The sequence below is a fragment of the Gambusia affinis genome, linkage group LG23, assembly GCF_019740435.1.
Source record: "Gambusia affinis linkage group LG23, SWU_Gaff_1.0, whole genome shotgun sequence".
NCBI classification, from domain to species: Eukaryota; Metazoa; Chordata; class Actinopteri; order Cyprinodontiformes; family Poeciliidae; genus Gambusia; species Gambusia affinis.
The window spans coordinates 7110265-7127702 of NC_057890.1; the positions used below are offsets into that span (position 1 = coordinate 7110265).

Consider the following 17438-nt stretch of genomic DNA (forward strand, 5'->3'; position numbering starts at 1 on the left):
ACATAATTCAACAACAGTGTGCACAGCAGCAACCAAAGTCAGAACAGATTGGCCATTTTTGTATTTTGAGCATCACTATCTAATTGCAGATTTGTAATTTGCCACATCATCTCTCATCCTGCTGCCACACGCCACAATTTCCCTGTTGGGCTGTCCTGACAATTTCATCTAATTTTCGTCTGCGGTGATAGATGCGCGTTTTCTAAATGTTCTGAAAAACAAATAGATTGAAACTCTTGAGATATTTGGGGGACCTCAGCTGTCGTGTGCTTGATTCCGACACCTTTCCGCTTCACTCGATAAGGTTTGAAGATTTGCCATTTTTAAAAACCGCAATCCTAATTTTGATTGTAGAAGGGAAAAAAAAAAAGCTAGATGGAAGATATTTGCACAGAAAGCCAGCAGGATTCACAGCTGTGAAGACATTTGCACTTGTTTTTCATTCCGTTTCATTATAAAGGCCAGCTTGTCTCCAATTGTTGCAGCTGAACATACAGTCTCACGCAGACGACTGTGGATCATTTGACAAGCAGACCTTCCTCTTCCTGTTTGAAATATCCTGTAGTAATTAAATATACTTTAGGAAAGTAAGGAAATTGATTTGGTTTTTTTTCATGATCAAACCAGGAAGCAGTTATATTTTCCAACTTGGTTTTTTTTAGTGTAAAAATAAATAAATAATTGTGGTCTGTGTTTTGATGTTAAGCGGCACATTAAACTAATATTGAAAGGTTTTAATTATCAGGCGTCTCTCTACAATTGCTATGAAATTACAGAAAATGAATAAAGCTTTATTAACTCGTCGGCCTGAACGTGTGTGTGAATGATGTGCATTGTTTGCAGAACTCCTGTGTTTAATGCCAAATGTTAACCTGAACTGTTGAGTATCTGATAAAATTTTTTCCTTCCTTGTCCGATCTTCTTTGAGATGCACTATCAATAGCTGAATATGAGCCTGTCTGTAATTAAAACCACCGTTCAGGCTCTGCTGTTGTTATATTGGACGGACAAATTAAAACAAAGTATCATTTGGTAGTAAACAAATTTATAAAAAAATGTTCTCATTGCGAGTCGTTCTGAAGCTTTTTGACTTCATCCAGAAGCATATTTTGATCTTTTGAGTATCAATTTCAAATTCAGTGGTCCAACACTGATTGCTGCCCCTCTTGTTTTTGTTTCCTTTTAGATCTTCTCGATTTTCTCTATTTATTTTTAAGAAGAAGAAAAAAAAATTCGGAGTAATCCAAAACCGTTTATTTGAGCTTCATAGATAAATACCAGAGCATGTCGGAGCAGCATGTTCAGTCTCTGGAGGTAGACACCGACACCACAGAGAGAAACCGAGCAAAACGTTTTGGTTGTGATTTAAAAAAAAATTTTTTTTAAAAGAGCAGCTTCCTGAATTAGTCCGCCCTGCCTCTGCCAGTACTGGGTCACGGGAAACACCTTGCAGCATCATATCACATCGCAGCTGCATCTGTTTTCGTTTTCCCCCTCTGGGGGTTTCTGTGGGGGTTTTTGTTGTTGTTTTTTTTTATACTGTCAAGATGGGATGCTTGCTTTGTGCTGCGGGTCTTTTTGCTGCTCAGCTGGTCTGAATGTGTCCAACCAGCTCTGCTGGGTTCTGTCCTAAAGCGTTTCCACCCAACCAGAGACTTTCTAGTATTTCTCGTGGCCTGTAGAGCATCCTTACATAATGTCGTGGCGTTAAATCAGCAGATGGGACATGAAGCCTCTGGATGTTTAAGTGAGTAATTGACCATTCTTTTCTATGGGTTCTTTAAGGCATCCATTTAGAGTTAAAAGGGTAGAGATTTATTGCGGTCGGACGTCAACCTTTTGTTTCAGCTCAAAACACAACTCTGGGTTATTTTTAAATTTCTCCTCCAGCGCGAATAAAAATATCTTGAAAGCCAAGCTTTCCTGGAATGAACTGACCCAATTGATATTAAAGAGGTTATAGAGGTCCTTTGATGTAAAGAAAATCAAACCCATGATCAGAAACTTGTATGACAGAAACTTGTGTAGTATTTGTTGCTAGTTTCGCAATTGGTTACTGTACTACAGTAACGTTTGCCCACCATTTTTTTTTTTTTTACCGCAAACTGCTAGAAAAGGATTAGTTTAGTCAGTCCCAGAAAAACCACTGTGCTGTTCTCTCTGGCAGTACCCCCCGTTCTAAATCGTAATCTAATCTGTGGTAATCTTGTCCCAAAAAAAAGCAACAAAAACATGTGAGCACTTGATGCACTCCCCACGAGTTAGTAAAACGACCTTCAGTCCTTTAGTGCAATCCAGAGCGCTTGCCAGACAACATCCATCTAATAAACCTGAGCTGATCAAAAGCCGCACTGTGGCCCGTGTAGGAGGGGGTCAGGGAAACCGAACCGACGTAGAGCAGTGTCTCAGAAACTCCCGCAGCTCCTGATGCATCAATAAAATTCCTTCTAATCTTAGTGCTGTGATTCTTCTTCTCTCTGGTTTGGAGATGAAGTCAACATCAGCTAAAACGTAATTTTAAGGATATCTTGATTTGATGATGATGTTGAATTTGTAAAACCTTTGGATATCATCAAGTTTCTAAGGGACTCCAGTCTTTAAGAAAATTATCTGGAAGAAAAATATGGGAAAGGAGAGGAAGAAAAATGACCAAAATAATATTTGACCTTCTTTAAAAAAAAAAAAAAAAAGAAGCTGACCTTTTAAAGATTTGAAGTTGGTATGAATCAGAAGCACATTATGCCTTTACTCTTTCACACCCACACATGTGACCGGTGTGAAGAAGAGGAGGAGGAGGAGGAGGAGGAGAGCACTGAGCCCTGTGTGAAAAGGGTAAGAGGAGAATAATGGCTGTATTAGCCAGGACCACAGAGTCTTGTTGGAACCTGATGCTGTTATGTCAGCATCTGGATGAGAAGAGAGTCGGTCGGTGTGTCAGAGCAGCTGAAATGACGGCAGAACGCTCATCAGCTAATGGCGAGCATTCGCCGACATTCAGCCGGCTCTTTAGGGGAAAGAGGGGGGATTTTTGTTAAATGGCTCAAATTGGGTTCAGACAATTTCGGGATCAAAAGTTTGGTTTCCCGTGCGTGCATCAAAGTGTGCGCGCGCAAGGGCTTGTTTTCTGCAGACCGTAACGTCGCGCAATAGACGTGTCTGTTCTGTGGTGTGCATTGTGGCGACAGGACTCAAAACAATGGAGTAGCTGGAGATATTTAGCTCCACCGTGTTTCATAAACCTGTCTTCAAGGACAGTCTTTTTTTTTTTTTCCAAAGACAAACTGACGGAGAAGTAGGGGAGGAAGTATGACTCGCGCTGCGGCGATTTATCAACTCCAAAGCTTCTTGCAACTTTTGTCATTTGTAGAATTGGCAAAAACCTTTGCCTTTTGTAAAAAAAAAAAAAAAAAAGGAAATAAAAATAATGCTCTAAATTCTGTTTGGCATTCAGTAATGGTTTTATTTTTTCAGTCTGTGGCATTTAATTCTCATCCACTCGGATGTTTAGTCCTTCTTGCAGGATTTATTGCCTAATAGGTTATCCATTTGTTCTCTGAACAACTATCAGCATGAATTATGATGCGTCTGGCTATCATCTGTGATGTAAGAGTGGAAAGAAAGTGATAGGATCATGCGCGGTTTAGTGATCTGGGTGCAGAGCGTGGCCTCATTTCAAAGAGCTAGTATGACTGCTACCTTGTGTGGCCTTGTTTGATTTGATAATAAAGTTATTGTTTGCTTTATCTTTCAAAGAGAGAAAACTCAAAGCGAGGCTCTCTTTACACACACCGACATTGCTGTTGTTCTGTAATCTATGATTGACTTTTATTGTTTTGATTTTGCTTTTTTTTTATTTTAAAAGCTGACATTTATTGATTTGAAAAAAAAAAGTCTCAAGAGTTTTACAACTTTTCCTTCACAATTTTTTTTTTTATCTTGTAGCTCACAGTAGTTCAATGAAAATAGTATTCTACCAAACATACATGAGAGGGAAAAAAGACCCTCCATAAATCAGTGGCCAACCAAGACCAAACTTTTGAATGAAAAGTATCATAAAGCGTAGATTAGAAGTTTCCAAATTCCGCCTTTAGAAGCAGTTCGATTTATTTTAAAACCAAGAAAAATTGTGTAAATCTCACTTTTCTACACATAACCAATGTATTTTATTTAGTTTAGCTGCACTAATGTAACTTTATTTTTTTTTTGAGGGAGTTAATCTACAATGAGTAGATTAACTCCAAACACTACTTAACATCTCTCTCATTTGGCTCAGAGACAAAACAAGTTGTTGCTGCTCGTCCTTATGGGTAAATTGTGCAGGAAGAACCCTTGAAGGGAGCGGTCATTGATACAATTAGCATGGTCTATTGATTAAAAAAAACTAGCAACAGCGGTGAAACATTGCTTTTTTTTTTTTATACCCGAAAAAGTTTATGCTCACAAACAACCCCTGTAGTCAACAGATCTGTTGTGTTGTGAACTCTAAAACTTTGCGTGTTTGCTAATGAATAACCATACACTCATTCCACATAGTTCCACCAAAGATGTTTTCTAATTTCAAGATTTTGATGTTTATAATCTCTAACGTTTGACAGCACTTGAGCGTTTCATGTGTCTCAAAGTGTCATTTTAGTTCTGAATCCCTGTTCTTTGTCTTCTCCTCAGATCCAGTTTGCAGACCAGAAACAGGAGTTCAACAAGCGCCCGTCTAAGATCGGCCGGCGCTCTCTGTCCCGCTCCATCTCCCAGTCCTCCACCGACAGCTACAGCTCAGGTAAACAAACAGCCTGGCAGTCACTCAGTCACCACAACTCGCCGCTTATCAGACATTCCTGCCTTTACAACACTTTTTCTTCTGATTCCGCCCGGATGAATGGTTGACTAACCCTCCCCCCGCCCCGTCTCCTCATCAACCATCTCTGTCCTCGCTCTCCCAGTCTAACCCTGTGGTTCTCATGAAACTGTGGGCTGTGTGTTGGCGGATTAGCTGCTGGTGGTCTCCAGAGCGCACGCAGGAATTTATTGGGAGTAGGAAACCAAAACTTAAGTAAATAATAAAATCCTGTGTCTTATGCTATTGCAGGAAGAGGCTACAGAGTTGAGCTTTAGATTGATTAGTTGTTGAAATGTTAATTAGTGAAAGAGGAGATGACTTAGAAAATTGATGCACAAACAACTGTTAAAACATTAACTATTCAACCCACTTTCTGTAGTTTATAACTAACGGAAACAGCACCGTTGTGAACAGTTGCTCTTTCCTTTCTGGGAAAACTGTTATTCCTATAGGTACTTGGAATCAGACAGCCCACTTTACACAAACACTCATTTATCCGATTTCCTAGAGCGATGACAGAGCAGAGAGGTCGCAAAGTCTGAGGAATGGCTAACATCACAACCCTGTTCCCATTCTCGATGCTCACTGCTCTTAACCTTTTGACCTCTCCCTTCATCCTCGTTATTGTAAACATTTAAAGGCTTTCCTGCGTAACGTGTCTCGGACTTGTGCTTTTTGATAACCGGCTGCGTGTCAGGAGTCAGAGCCTCCAATGAAGCCATTAGCGTAATGAATTAATCTGCACCGTGGTCCTCTGCTTTGCCAAATGGACATTTGGACGCTGAGTCACACTTAGAGGAGGGGAAGTGATGGTCGCCGCTTTAAAAACAGCTTTTGCCGCTCTGCGCTTTTAGCTAGACAGTTTGTCATGTTGGAGCGACAAAACCTTTGAGTGTTGAGTTGGGATTTTATTTGCAGTGGTAGGATGATGATGCACAGATTAAAAAGGTTTGCAGAGATAAGAATCTGTGTTCATCCCCACTGAGTCGATATAAAACCATTTTGTTTGCTGCAATTAGAGCTTCAGATTAATTTGTTATTTCTATTTTATATATAGGGACATATTTAATTCATTGTTGTCCATTTTTCATTGCAAAATAGTTCAGACTCAACTCTCAGGCTGCCTGCAGTGGCTCTGAACATTAATTTATAGCCCACAGATTCTCAATTAAATTTAATCTAAATTTCACTTGGCCATTTTTATACACAAACTTTACTTGAAAGCAGGTTTTCTCCAACCTATGGCTCTTGCAGGCTTATTAAGAGTGACTCTTAATAACTTTGGCGTACAATTAAAAAAGAACCAGCCAATATTGTTGAAATTTAGATTGGAAAAATGTTAAAAACCTGCATTTGTTATTCTCCTTTTTCCCACAATAATCAAATTTTCACAAAAGTACCAGTAATATGTTCTTGGATCTGTTCTTCTTGTTGTTAGGTTGGAATCTGTGAATTTAAAGTGTCATTTTTTCGTCCTACAGAAAAAAATAAATTCCATCCTCTTTTTTTGTTAAATTTCATATTTATCTTAATTTTAAATTGTAAAAATATAAATAAAATGGCGGTTCTTTAAAAATTTCCTACAGTAGGTATTTATCTAAATTTATAAATGGTCTCTCTTTCATAAAGTTGCAACATTATTGGCAATAAATGGGATTAATTAGGTTATTATTTTCTGTAGATCTAATGGATAAAAGTTTTGTCGTTTTTGTCTCAAATCAGAGCAAATATCTGTATACTTTAAAACATCAAAGCCAACAGAGTAACACTTGGTGTAATTATGATCCTGCACAAACAGCACAGAGTGAAAGTTTAACTCTGGCAAAAGCAGCCGCAGCATGAAGTCTGGCAGACGCGCCGTCTCTCTGTTGTTGCTGGGTAACGGGAGAAGCTACGCCTGACAGATTTCTTGTCACTTCTACTGGGTGATCCAGAAAGCTTGGCCTGGTCAAGTTTGAATTAGAGACTATTAAGGAAAAAAAGGGCCTGTGCTGCGAAACCTTTCTGCAAAGCCAGGTTTAGGTTTACTGAAAACAAACGCTTTGTGTCCTTTCCCTTCACTGACGTTTTCACGTGCGATTGCTTGCAGCGGCGTCGTACACCGACAGCTCCGACGATGAGACCTCACCCCGGGACAAACAGCAGAAGAACTCCAAAGGCAACGGCGATTTCTGCATCAAAAACATCAAGCAGGCCGACTTCGGGCGCAGAGAGATCGAGATCGCAGAGCAAGGTAGAACCAACACACTCGGAAGGAGTTTGATCACATCTGCGCGAAGCAGTGCGGGGCTAAACACACGGAGAGCATCTTTTAGCATCTGTAACTCCTTCATCTGGACGACTGGATGGATTAGAGCTCAACTAATGAGATTAAAGCTGGGAATTCCTTTTTACCTTCCAGCTAATTCCAGCTTCCGCTTTGTGTGTGTTTCCCTCTCCGCCAGAGATGCCAGCACTGATGGCACTGAGGAAGCGAGCGCAGGGGGAGAAACCCCTCGCCGGTGCCAAGGTGGTGGGCTGCACGCACATCACCGCACAGACCGCCGTGAGTGACACGAATAAAAAAACAAATGAAAAATGGCAACGCGTGGACCTCTTTAGTCTGGCAAAAAAGCCAAACTCTGCAGCTTTGGGTTTTTCTTTTCTCAGGTGCTGATGGAGACGCTGTCGGCTCTGGGCGCTCAGTGCAGGTGGGCAGCCTGCAACATCTACTCCACCCAGAATGAAGTGGCTGCAGCTCTGGCAGAAGGAGGTGAGAACAGTTTGAAAGCCTTCAATCTAAAATCGTTTCTGTCTTCTCCTTCTTGTTACGTTTTTGTCAACTCTGCGCTCTTTGCTTCCTTCGGCTCTGCAGGTTTCAGCGTGTTCGCCTGGAAGGGTGAGTCAGAGGATGACTTCTGGTGGTGCATCGACCGCTGCGTCAACGTGGAAGGCTGGCAACCCAACATGGTAGAAACGGTCTTTCTTTGTTTTTGTTTGTTTGTTTGTTTGTTGTTTTTTTTACATAATTTTTGACGCATGTGCAACGCAATAAAATGTATATTTTTGTTATTAAAAAGGAATTTAATTATTAATTTATTCATCTTTAATGTATTTATGTCACTGTATAAAATGGCTTAAGTAGTCGAATGAAAGATCTGCTGAATTTTCCAAAAAAAATTTCAATTTTAGCCAATTTATCATTAGAATAATTGATTACTAAAATAATTATTAGTTGCAGACCTAATCATATCGGACCATCTCCAACCAAACACAAAGTCCTTCATATTGTTTTTTTTTACCCAACATAATCATGTGTCACTATGTGTTGGTCTCTCATAAAATGCATCTTTTTTTGACCAAAAACACTATTTTCTTTACATCTTTTCCTATTTTTCTCCCTAACTTCTTCATTTTAACTTCATTTTTCCTCCCCAGATCCTTGATGACGGTGGAGACCTGACGCACTGGATTTATAAAAAGTACCCCAACATGTTCAAGAAGATCAAGGGCATCGTAGAGGAGAGTGTTACTGGTGTCCACAGGTAGGTTAAGCAGCATCCATATGTGCTCTTCTCTTTGCATAATTTTTTTTCTTTATGCTGAATATTACAGACATGGTTTAGTTGAAAGATGATAAAACTGATTCTCTGTATCTTTAAAGATTAAAACATTTGTAAAAATCTGCACAGTAACAGAATAAGACCCCGTTTGCATCCATTGTCAAGTTTGGCAACATTGCCATCTAGTGGTGGAAAGTGGTACACATTTTTATCTGCACTCAGTTTGATCCAAACGATTTCAAATAGAAAATGCATTTGAATCTCTTTATGGTTGGATTCTATTTTTAGTTGTGCCATCAAAAAGCTCTAATAAGAAATTATGTGCGTGTGTGTGCGTGTATGTGTGTGTGTGTGTGTTCAGGTTGTACCAACTGTCCAAGGCGGGGAAGTTGTGTGTTCCAGCCATGAACGTCAACGACTCTGTTACCAAGCAAAAGTTCGACAACCTTTACTGCTGCAGAGAATCCATCTTAGACGGGTATAAAACATGTCGTCTTTCCTTACAAATTCCTTCCAACGGTAGAGAAGCAGCAGCACTGAAGCATGTATCTGTGCCTCCAGCTTGAAGAGGACCACTGATGTGATGTTTGGAGGCAAACAGGTGGTGGTGTGTGGATACGGAGAGGTAAGGTTAATGGTTTTGTTTAAGTCACGTGCGTTTCTGATGGTGTTCTGCTAAAATTGAGGAAAATCATGCTAGATTTGAAATAAGTATTGGGTGAAAAAGTGTACATTTATTGTGGATTTTCTCTGATCAACGCAGGCATACAAACATAGGTCCAACACTGCTGATATTTGGCACAGTGTCACTTTGCTTTCTGTTACCAATAACAGCAGGATGCTTGAGCACTTTTTGAGAAAAAGTTAATTTAAAATTGCCTGCAAACCTCATCTTAAAGAATGGTCCTGAAACGTTCAACAAGTGGCAGTAAGAAATTTAAACAAAATTAGCCTGATTTATACACACCTCAAACACATTTGATGCATGTTTTGGTTTATAGAAACCTTGGAACGGCCAATTGTGTCCAATTTTTAACCATCTGACTCAAACTGCTGGTTTTGATTGAAAGAAAATTGAGCACAACCAAGCAACTCCACTCTGTCCGAAACTGGAACTTGCAGAAACTTCAACTCTATAAAAAATTCACAGCATGTGAGAATGAGAGAAAATCCACAGTAATCAAACGTGCCTACTAGGGGTTGAACGACTACATATTTTTTAAGGTCGACTACATCATGATAATAGTCGAGTCGATGTCGACTAGTCGCGGTGACGTCATAGTGACGTAAGCGCAAAAACCCTTCACAACTACTTGGAGGCTTTATTAGCTATTTTCACGGCAAATATTGGCACCCCCCCCCCCCCCCCCCCCCCCAACACACACACACACACTCCCCTTCTCCTTACTAAGTCTATTATGGAGAATTAAAAGCAAAAAACAGATCATTCTTCGTGAGCACCCAGGAAAAATTTGTTGCACAAAGTCGGGTCTGACTTTTTTTTTCTAAACACCGGCTGATGCTGATGATCTCTGGATAGTTACTATAGGAGTCAAATTATCACACTGACTACATGGTGCTTTTGGAACATCACAAGCCAAACTTGTTATGAACGGATCCCGTTTGGTTACAGCTGAATTCAACGAAACCACCTGCTTCTCCTCCGCCCGATGCGCGGCAGGAAGCTCTGCTGACTCAGCAGATTGAACGATTTAAGATATTTTCTAGTCAACGTCAACATGATAAAAGTCGAGTCGATGTCGAGTTGACTAGTCGTTGTGACGTCATAGCAACGCAAGACGCAAAGCTTTGGAGTAACGTACAGGCTTTATTACCCGTTTTCACGGAAAAATACGGCATTTACACAGAACAGCAACAAGTGAAACAACAAAACATCGGGATAGTTTATGATAAATAATAAGTTGCTGGGAAACCAACATTCAAAAGGAAACGCACATCTTTTAGATGTCATTACCACAGATCTTTATTTAATCAGCAACATAACATCATAATGTATTAGTTAGATCGTCGTGACAAAGACACTCGCGAGCCGGCTAAGTGACATCCTTAGCGGGAAGGGGGCGAGTTTTAGACGGCTCGTGTTTTGTAGTCGACTGCATCTGCAACTCCATCTCCTTTTAAAAACACTGTAAAACCACAAATATGCATCCATCTACATATCATTTAAACTAATGTATTAACTTATTTTTCTCGTGTCTTGTGAGGTATACTGTGCTGTCAGATCAGCACAGGCTGTCACCACCGGCAATCACATGACTGCGACTAGTCGACATGAAATGTAAAAACTCGCGAGACGTCCTAGAGTCGACTAGTCGACTAATTGGTTCAGCCCCTAGTGCCTACCCGATTCTTATTAAAAATCAATGTATCATCATTTGCGGTGTCGGTGTCTGTGTTGTTATTACATCACAGTAGACCGCGACTGCACTGATCACAGCTGTAGCTCCGGCCTGCTATCTGGGAATGCTGTGTGCATTTCTGCCTGCGTTTCTCTGTTGCACTCTGAATGCACCCCTGTTAACTGTAAATTACCAGTCCTTCTATTTCCACCTCCCTCAGGTTGGAAAAGGTTGCTGCGCTGCCCTCAAAGCCATGGGCTCCATCGTCTACGTCACAGAGATCGACCCCATCTGTGCCTTGCAGGCCTGGTAAGCTTTGGTTTTTCTTTATTTTGCCTCATTTATATTGCAGGAAAGTCACTTTTCACTATTACTTCGCTAACGATTATTTTAGTAAATCGATTAATCAGTTAATCGGATTAAAAAATTGGCACTTTCTGCGCATTTTTTGTTTAACATCTTTATCTTTTATACAATATTAGAAAAATACCAACAAATATTTCCTTTTTCAAATGAGGAAATAAACATTGTATTGCCTAAAGTGCAATGGCAAAAGATGTATCTGCACCTAAAAGATAAAAATGCTTCTAACATCAACATGTGAAAAGCTCATTCCTTTCTACTCAACTTATCAAAACAGTGTAGGGCTGATCTGCTGATCATTTTTTTGGATTAACTAATTAATGATTAAAAGTGCTTTATTGTCTTACAGTATTTGAAGCAGATGGAGCTGAAACTGTGCCATTTGAACATATTCACAGATATAGAAGGGTTTTTATCTTAAATGCAAAACTTGTATATTTCTTGTACAGTTTTGTTTTAGTTACTGCTCTGAGTACGTTCTTTCAGCAAGCGGCCATAATTGAAGGAACGACTCATCCATTCCTAAATTAGTTGGCAGTTATTTCAATTAATTGATTAATCATGATTATCAATTAATCAATAGTAATTAATCATCTTTCTTTTCTTTTTTTTTTCTTTTCTTTTTTTTTAGCATGGATGGCTTCAGACTGGTGAAACTCAACGAAGTCATCAGACAAGTGGACATCGTCATCACCTGCACAGGTTGGCTCGCTGCTTTCGCCCTCGGCTGCCGATCTTGACGTTCTGCTAATCTAGTCAGGGTGCAGATGTTCACAGTTTTTGTTGCGTCTTGTTCAAGGTGACTAGACGGCTCATTGAGTCGGCGAAAAGCATCTGCAGTGGTCGCTAATGAAGTTCTGAACCTCGAGGGCGAGGGAGCAGACGCTGACCTTTGGATTAGAGCAGAGAATTACTGATCGCCAGTTTGTTACCAAATCCCGCCGGTCAGGGTTGAAGCGGAGGCTCTGCAGTCGTAGCGAGTTGCGCAGGAACAAGGCAGCCTTAAAAAAACCCTAAACTTTAAAAAAAAAAAAACATACCTTCACGGATTTTTTATTTTTTTCCCTGGATAAGATCTGCACCTTTAGGTGAAAAGAGCAACGTTGACAATCCAGCTGTGTGGAGGATTAGTGTAAAAATCCAATTTTTATTTTTTTATTTTTTTTTGGTGAATATAGAGCACATTGAGAAAGTTTTGTTTCTTTTGAGAATTTTCATATGATTCGATGTATTTAGGTCCTGAACATCAACAGGTTTTGGCCATTCTTCTTTGCTTAACTGCTCAGTCTTTATCAAATGAGATGGAGAATTAAAGTCTTTTTTTTTAATTCTTTGTTTATTGTTTTACTGATTTTCAATTAGATTTTTTTTTTTTTGCGCTGTGACTGCTCTGTTCCATCATGTATATATGCTATTTATACTTTTTGAGCCTGTAAGAAGTTTTTTTTTTTTTTATGGTTTCCAGCGTCTAGTTCAGTCCATCCTGCGTCAACATGACCAGGTTCAAATCCCCACCCAATCACACTAAATCACACTAAAATGCATTTTAGTTTCTAGTTGTAAAGGACAGAAATAAAGTTCAAGGGATGTAAATAATTTAGAAATCTTTGTAGGCTCAAAAAACAGCAATTTGAACTTTGACCCCTCTTACTTTGTGTTTTTAGGTTTTCTAAGTAATGGGTAACTGTTAAAATATTTCATAAAGAATGATTTCTCGTAGTTTTAATCTGAAAACAAAATTCTCTAAACCAGGGGTTTTCAAAGTATGAAAGGGTGAGCCCCCCTTCAAGGAGCTTAAGGCCTGCTGCGCCTCCCCCGTGGAGGGGTCGGAGGAGGTAACTAAGTTACTTTCCAAGTCAAGTAGTAACTAACTGCAGGAAAGTAACTAACTGCAGGATTAAGTAACTTTTTAGTTACTTTCAGCAGCTGCTAACAACAACGCTCTGCCTCCTGTGAAAATCACATTGAGCTTTGCCAATACTTAATTGTAAGTTATTTTATAATGGTAACATCAACAATGTGTCTCCACTGATAAGGTTGAACTGAAGAGGAGATTGTACAAAAAATAAAAAACATGAGTAATTTGTGTGGTCCACTGTTGTCTGGAAAACTCTAAGAAGAATTTTAAAGCCCCCTCCCCAGCCTCCAGATTCTGCGTTCGCCCCTGAGTTTGATGTCGCAGCACAGAGCTACTGCAGCTCCACAGCTCCGATGGCTGCGACACTTACCGTAATATTAATAATTATAACGGTGCTAACTTGCCATTATAACTATTGCCAACTACGGACACGTTTATTCGTGGCTGTTTTCACGTTTATTGCGCTGTTCATATTGGTCTCGACGTTTGTAGTTTTCTGGAGCGCAATGCGAAACTCGACGTCATTCAGAGGTAATAAATTAAGTTGACATTAACAAAGACACAGCGGGACGGATCATCCTGGAAATGATGAACAGGGAGAGACGGAGTAAAACTACCTTAATGACGGACAAATTCTGGGATTTATTGAGTCTCTGCTTATTTCCAAACCCAAATGAGCAACTTCACGTTCAAAAAGCGAGCCCAAAAAGGCGCAACCCACTCATTAAATCTGCAAGCGACTTTAAAAAAATGAAGCCCAAAGCCGCTTATAATAATCGGACTTGTCGACAGAAACTCAAAATAGTTCCAGTTTTTCCACCAACAAAACGCGCATCTCCCTCCATTGTTTACATTTCTGTTGCATAGAGACGTCGGTCACTCGACAAGACACGTAGAGGAAATACGATTAAATAACAAAAGAAGATAGTAACGCAAAAATGATTTTGATAAGTAACTGTAGACTGACTACTGGATTTGAAATAGCAACGCGTTAGATTACTCGTTACTGAAAAAAGTGGTCCGACGTCAGTAACGTTACTGACATCACTGGCCAAAACATCCTCTAAGGGGGGAAACATTTCCACTGATCCCGCTCCACGCGCACCCACAGTACCAACTTTTCCTAAATCCACAGAGTTGATCGTTAATGCGTAAAGGCGTTTCTCTCATCAGTGAACGGCAAGCAGATAGCTTTTCCGGTTTATTTTTTTTCCCTCGCACCGCGCCTCCCCTAAAGTGCTCTGGCGCCCCCCCGGGGAGGCGCGCCTCACACTTTGAAAACCGCCGCTCTAAACCTTCAGATCCTTTCGACATGTTGAGCCAACTCTAATTGAATTCTATTTCCAGACCTAATTAACTTTGCTCACATTCTAAGATAAGTAATTAAATTATAGGTGATAGCGGCAGACTTGGTTGTCTTATCCTGGCCTCATGTGATTTTTTTATTATTATTATTAAAGTGTGCTCTTTTCTTGCACCTTTTCTCAGATTGAATCACTCGTTCACCTCTTCTTCTTCACTAGGTAATAAGAACGTTGTGGTGAGAGAGCACCTGGACCGCATGAAGAACGGCTGCATTGTCTGCAACATGGGGCACTCCAACACCGAGATCGATGTGGTCAGTTTGCAACTCTTAATAGCGACATCAGACGCCTTTAAGCAATGCCTGGTGCTCTTACCGTTTATGCTGCAGGTTTTTATCAGAAATGTGGAAATGTGTTTGGATTTTTGGGGCTTTTAAGTCAAGTAGGAGCACAAGCACCAAGTGTTGTTGATTATTTGATCCATCATGATAGCTGGGGAAAAGATCAGCTTCCACATGTAGAGGCTGAAATGGCCTTAAATTGTTTTTGTTCTGCAGGCCAGCCTGCGGACCCCTGAACTAACCTGGGAGAGGGTTCGCTCACAGGTGGACCACATCATCTGGCCGGATGCTAAGAGGATAGTCCTGCTGGCAGAGGTGCTTTACTCTCCGTCTAAAAATGTCCAAACAAATCCCGTCGGCTTGACTTATTGTTGTGAACTGCATTCCAGATTGAGCTGATTAATGTTAGTCAGAGAACAACTGAAGATCCAGAAAGCAGATCTGGTTGCATCCAAATATATGAAGTTAGTGCAAAATATACATCAGGGCACATGTGTTGCCTGGATGAGAAGTGGCGTACTTGTGAGTGAATCATGAGCCATGACAGAATGAGAGCAGCTCAGCAGGGCCGGCCGAGCTGCCAGCTCCTTGGAGCCGACGGTTCTGAGCCCGTTTGATCTGAAGCAGCTTGGAACCACATCAGTGAACCTGGAATTAAAAGCTTGTTTGGTTTCATGTTTCTATTATGATTTGCAGGCTTTCCTCTAAGACCGTTTTTTTTGTTTTTTTTGTGTTTTTTTTTAACAAAACAAAAAAAAACCTCCAACCTGTGTACGTGACTAATTTGTTTCAGTCACCAAACGTTGTTTCAGTCACAGTGCAGCCCACAGTAGTTGGCCTTGCAGTCAGAAAGGAGCCAGCAGTGTCGCCTTTTCAAAGTAGATTAAGTTCTAGTCTTCCATGATGTTTCATTTCATTTCAGATTCTGATTATGGTTGGTTTAAGTGTGCAAATACAGACCATATATGTAGGTAAACATCTTGTATGCTTTAATTGTTTCAGCGTATGTTTAAGCATCTTCATTCTGAAGGTGTGATGTCTGTTGCTTTGCCTCGCCAGTGCACTGTAATTCAGTTACATGTAGAGGAAACCCTAATATGTAAAACCGGTTTTTACTCAGTTTGGCGTTGGTAAAAGCTTGAGCAACACCAAGCTAGCAGAAGTGTGTTTATAATGTTACTTTTGTGTGTGTGTGTGTTGTTTTTAATTTTCTCTCCAGGGCCGTCTGCTGAACCTCAGCTGCTCCACTGTGCCCACGTTTGTGCTGTCCATCACTGCCACAACCCAGGTACATTTCTGTTGTGTTAACTCATTGTGTTTCTCTCTTTCTTTCTTTCTTTCTTTTTTTTTATGGTCTGTGATGAACAGAGAAGTCTGCTCAAACATGTTTATGTCATTTGTTTCCCTGCAGGCTCTGGCCCTGATAGAGCTCTACAACGCCCCCGAGGGACGGTACAAGCAGGATGTTTATCTGCTTCCCAAGAAAATGGGTAAAAATGTCTTCAGTTTGGTGCTATTAAAGACAGATCATGCATGCATGCATTGCTGAGAGAGAAGCCTGGTAAAGAAAGGCAGATGTAGGTCACGCTGTCGGTGAATGAAAAAGGGTTCGTATGAGAAAAAGAAGACAGTAGTTACCCTGGATTTCCTCTTTTTCTTTCTTGAAATTGTAATTTTTCAGGTCAGAGATCCTGGAAAATGCTAAGATGTTTACGGTACTCTTTTTTTCTTTTTTTCCCCTCTTGCTGTCCAGATGAGTATGTGGCCAGCCTACATCTCCCGACGTTTGACGCGCATCTCACAGAGTTGACTGATGAGCAGGCCAAGTACCTGGGCTTGAACAAGAACGGGCCCTTTAAGCCAAACTACTATAGGTAAACTGCTTCAAAATGGCCGCTTCCACTTCACATTAGTTGCAGCTTTTATTGCATATAATATATGAAAGTTTGTGGGTTTTTTTGTTGGGCAGAAGTTACTGAATTCTCTTACTTCTGTTCACTTTCCTATTAGACCTTTCTATTGATTTCTTTTGTTTGTTTTTTTTCCAGGTATTAAATCATTGAGTTAAATGAGGAAATATCAGTTCTCCATGAATCGCACAGACTCAGAGGGAGAAGAGGAGGACAGGGAGGAAGGAAGAACAGACGGCATAGTCAAAACACTTGCTTTACATCTGGAGCAAAGGAGAAGCCCTAATGTTTCCTGTTTCCTCCTTTATTTTATTCCCACCCGCCCACAGTAATAATTGTATTAATAAAAAAATGATCAGTCTCGCTCCACGTCAAACAAGAGTCGTTTTACTTTCTCCCTCATCTCTCTTTAGATGCGTCGAGTTGTCCGTTAGTCCTCTTTCCTCCCCCCCACGCCGCCAGAATTTTCATTCTTTATCTCTTCAAAAGATGAAACACAGACTCTGTAAGCAAAACTTTGATTGTTTTTCTTTCTTTTTTTTTTCTTTTCTTTTTTTTTTTTTTTTTAAAAGGTGTGCAAATGAAGATCTATAGTCATGGACAATTCTTCCCTTTTTTGCTGGTTTTTTTCCCCTCTCTCATCGTCTTTCGTTTTCTACCTTTTGATTTTCAGTTGTTTTTTTTTCCTTTTCCCAAAAATTAAACAATATTAGGGCGGGTTGCAGATCTTGTGTGAGGGCTTCAGGGGTCCAATCATATCTTGTATCTTAACGCTTTTTTTTTTTTGTTTGTTTGTTTGCTTGTATAAACATGACTGGATGTTGACTTGCTCTCCTCACCCGTCTCTTTAACCCACAGTGAAACCATCTCATTGGCTGCTCTTTTGGTCTCCAGCTGCTCAAAACACACCAGTGTTGAAGTCACAA

General features: G+C 40.3%; 1 protein-coding gene across 2 annotated transcripts in view; it reads left to right on the top strand.

The window, feature by feature from the left end:
• The window catches only part of ahcyl2b (adenosylhomocysteinase like 2b), a 34571-nt gene extending 17495 nt beyond the window's left edge, over positions 1-17076 (top strand). The window contains exons 2-17 of one of the 2 annotated variants that reach the window (XM_044107499.1): positions 4666-4774; positions 6924-7067; positions 7279-7379; positions 7484-7586; positions 7689-7783; positions 8252-8358; positions 8738-8854; positions 8938-9001; positions 10957-11045; positions 11731-11801; positions 14481-14575; positions 14819-14917; positions 15822-15890; positions 16014-16092; positions 16356-16476; positions 16651-17076. In XM_044107499.1, coding sequence (XP_043963434.1) covers positions 4666-4774; positions 6924-7067; positions 7279-7379; positions 7484-7586; positions 7689-7783; positions 8252-8358; positions 8738-8854; positions 8938-9001; positions 10957-11045; positions 11731-11801; positions 14481-14575; positions 14819-14917; positions 15822-15890; positions 16014-16092; positions 16356-16476; positions 16651-16657 — 1470 coding nt within the window. In that variant the 3' untranslated portion in view covers positions 16658-17076. Of the gene's footprint in view, positions 1-4665; positions 4775-6923; positions 7068-7278; positions 7380-7483; positions 7587-7688; positions 7784-8251; positions 8359-8737; positions 8855-8937; positions 9002-10956; positions 11046-11730; positions 11802-14480; positions 14576-14818; positions 14918-15821; positions 15891-16013; positions 16093-16355; positions 16481-16650 lie in introns of those variants that run through there. The other variant, XM_044107500.1, reaches the window with a different exon arrangement.
• The last annotated feature ends 362 nt before the right edge of the window (positions 17077-17438 follow it).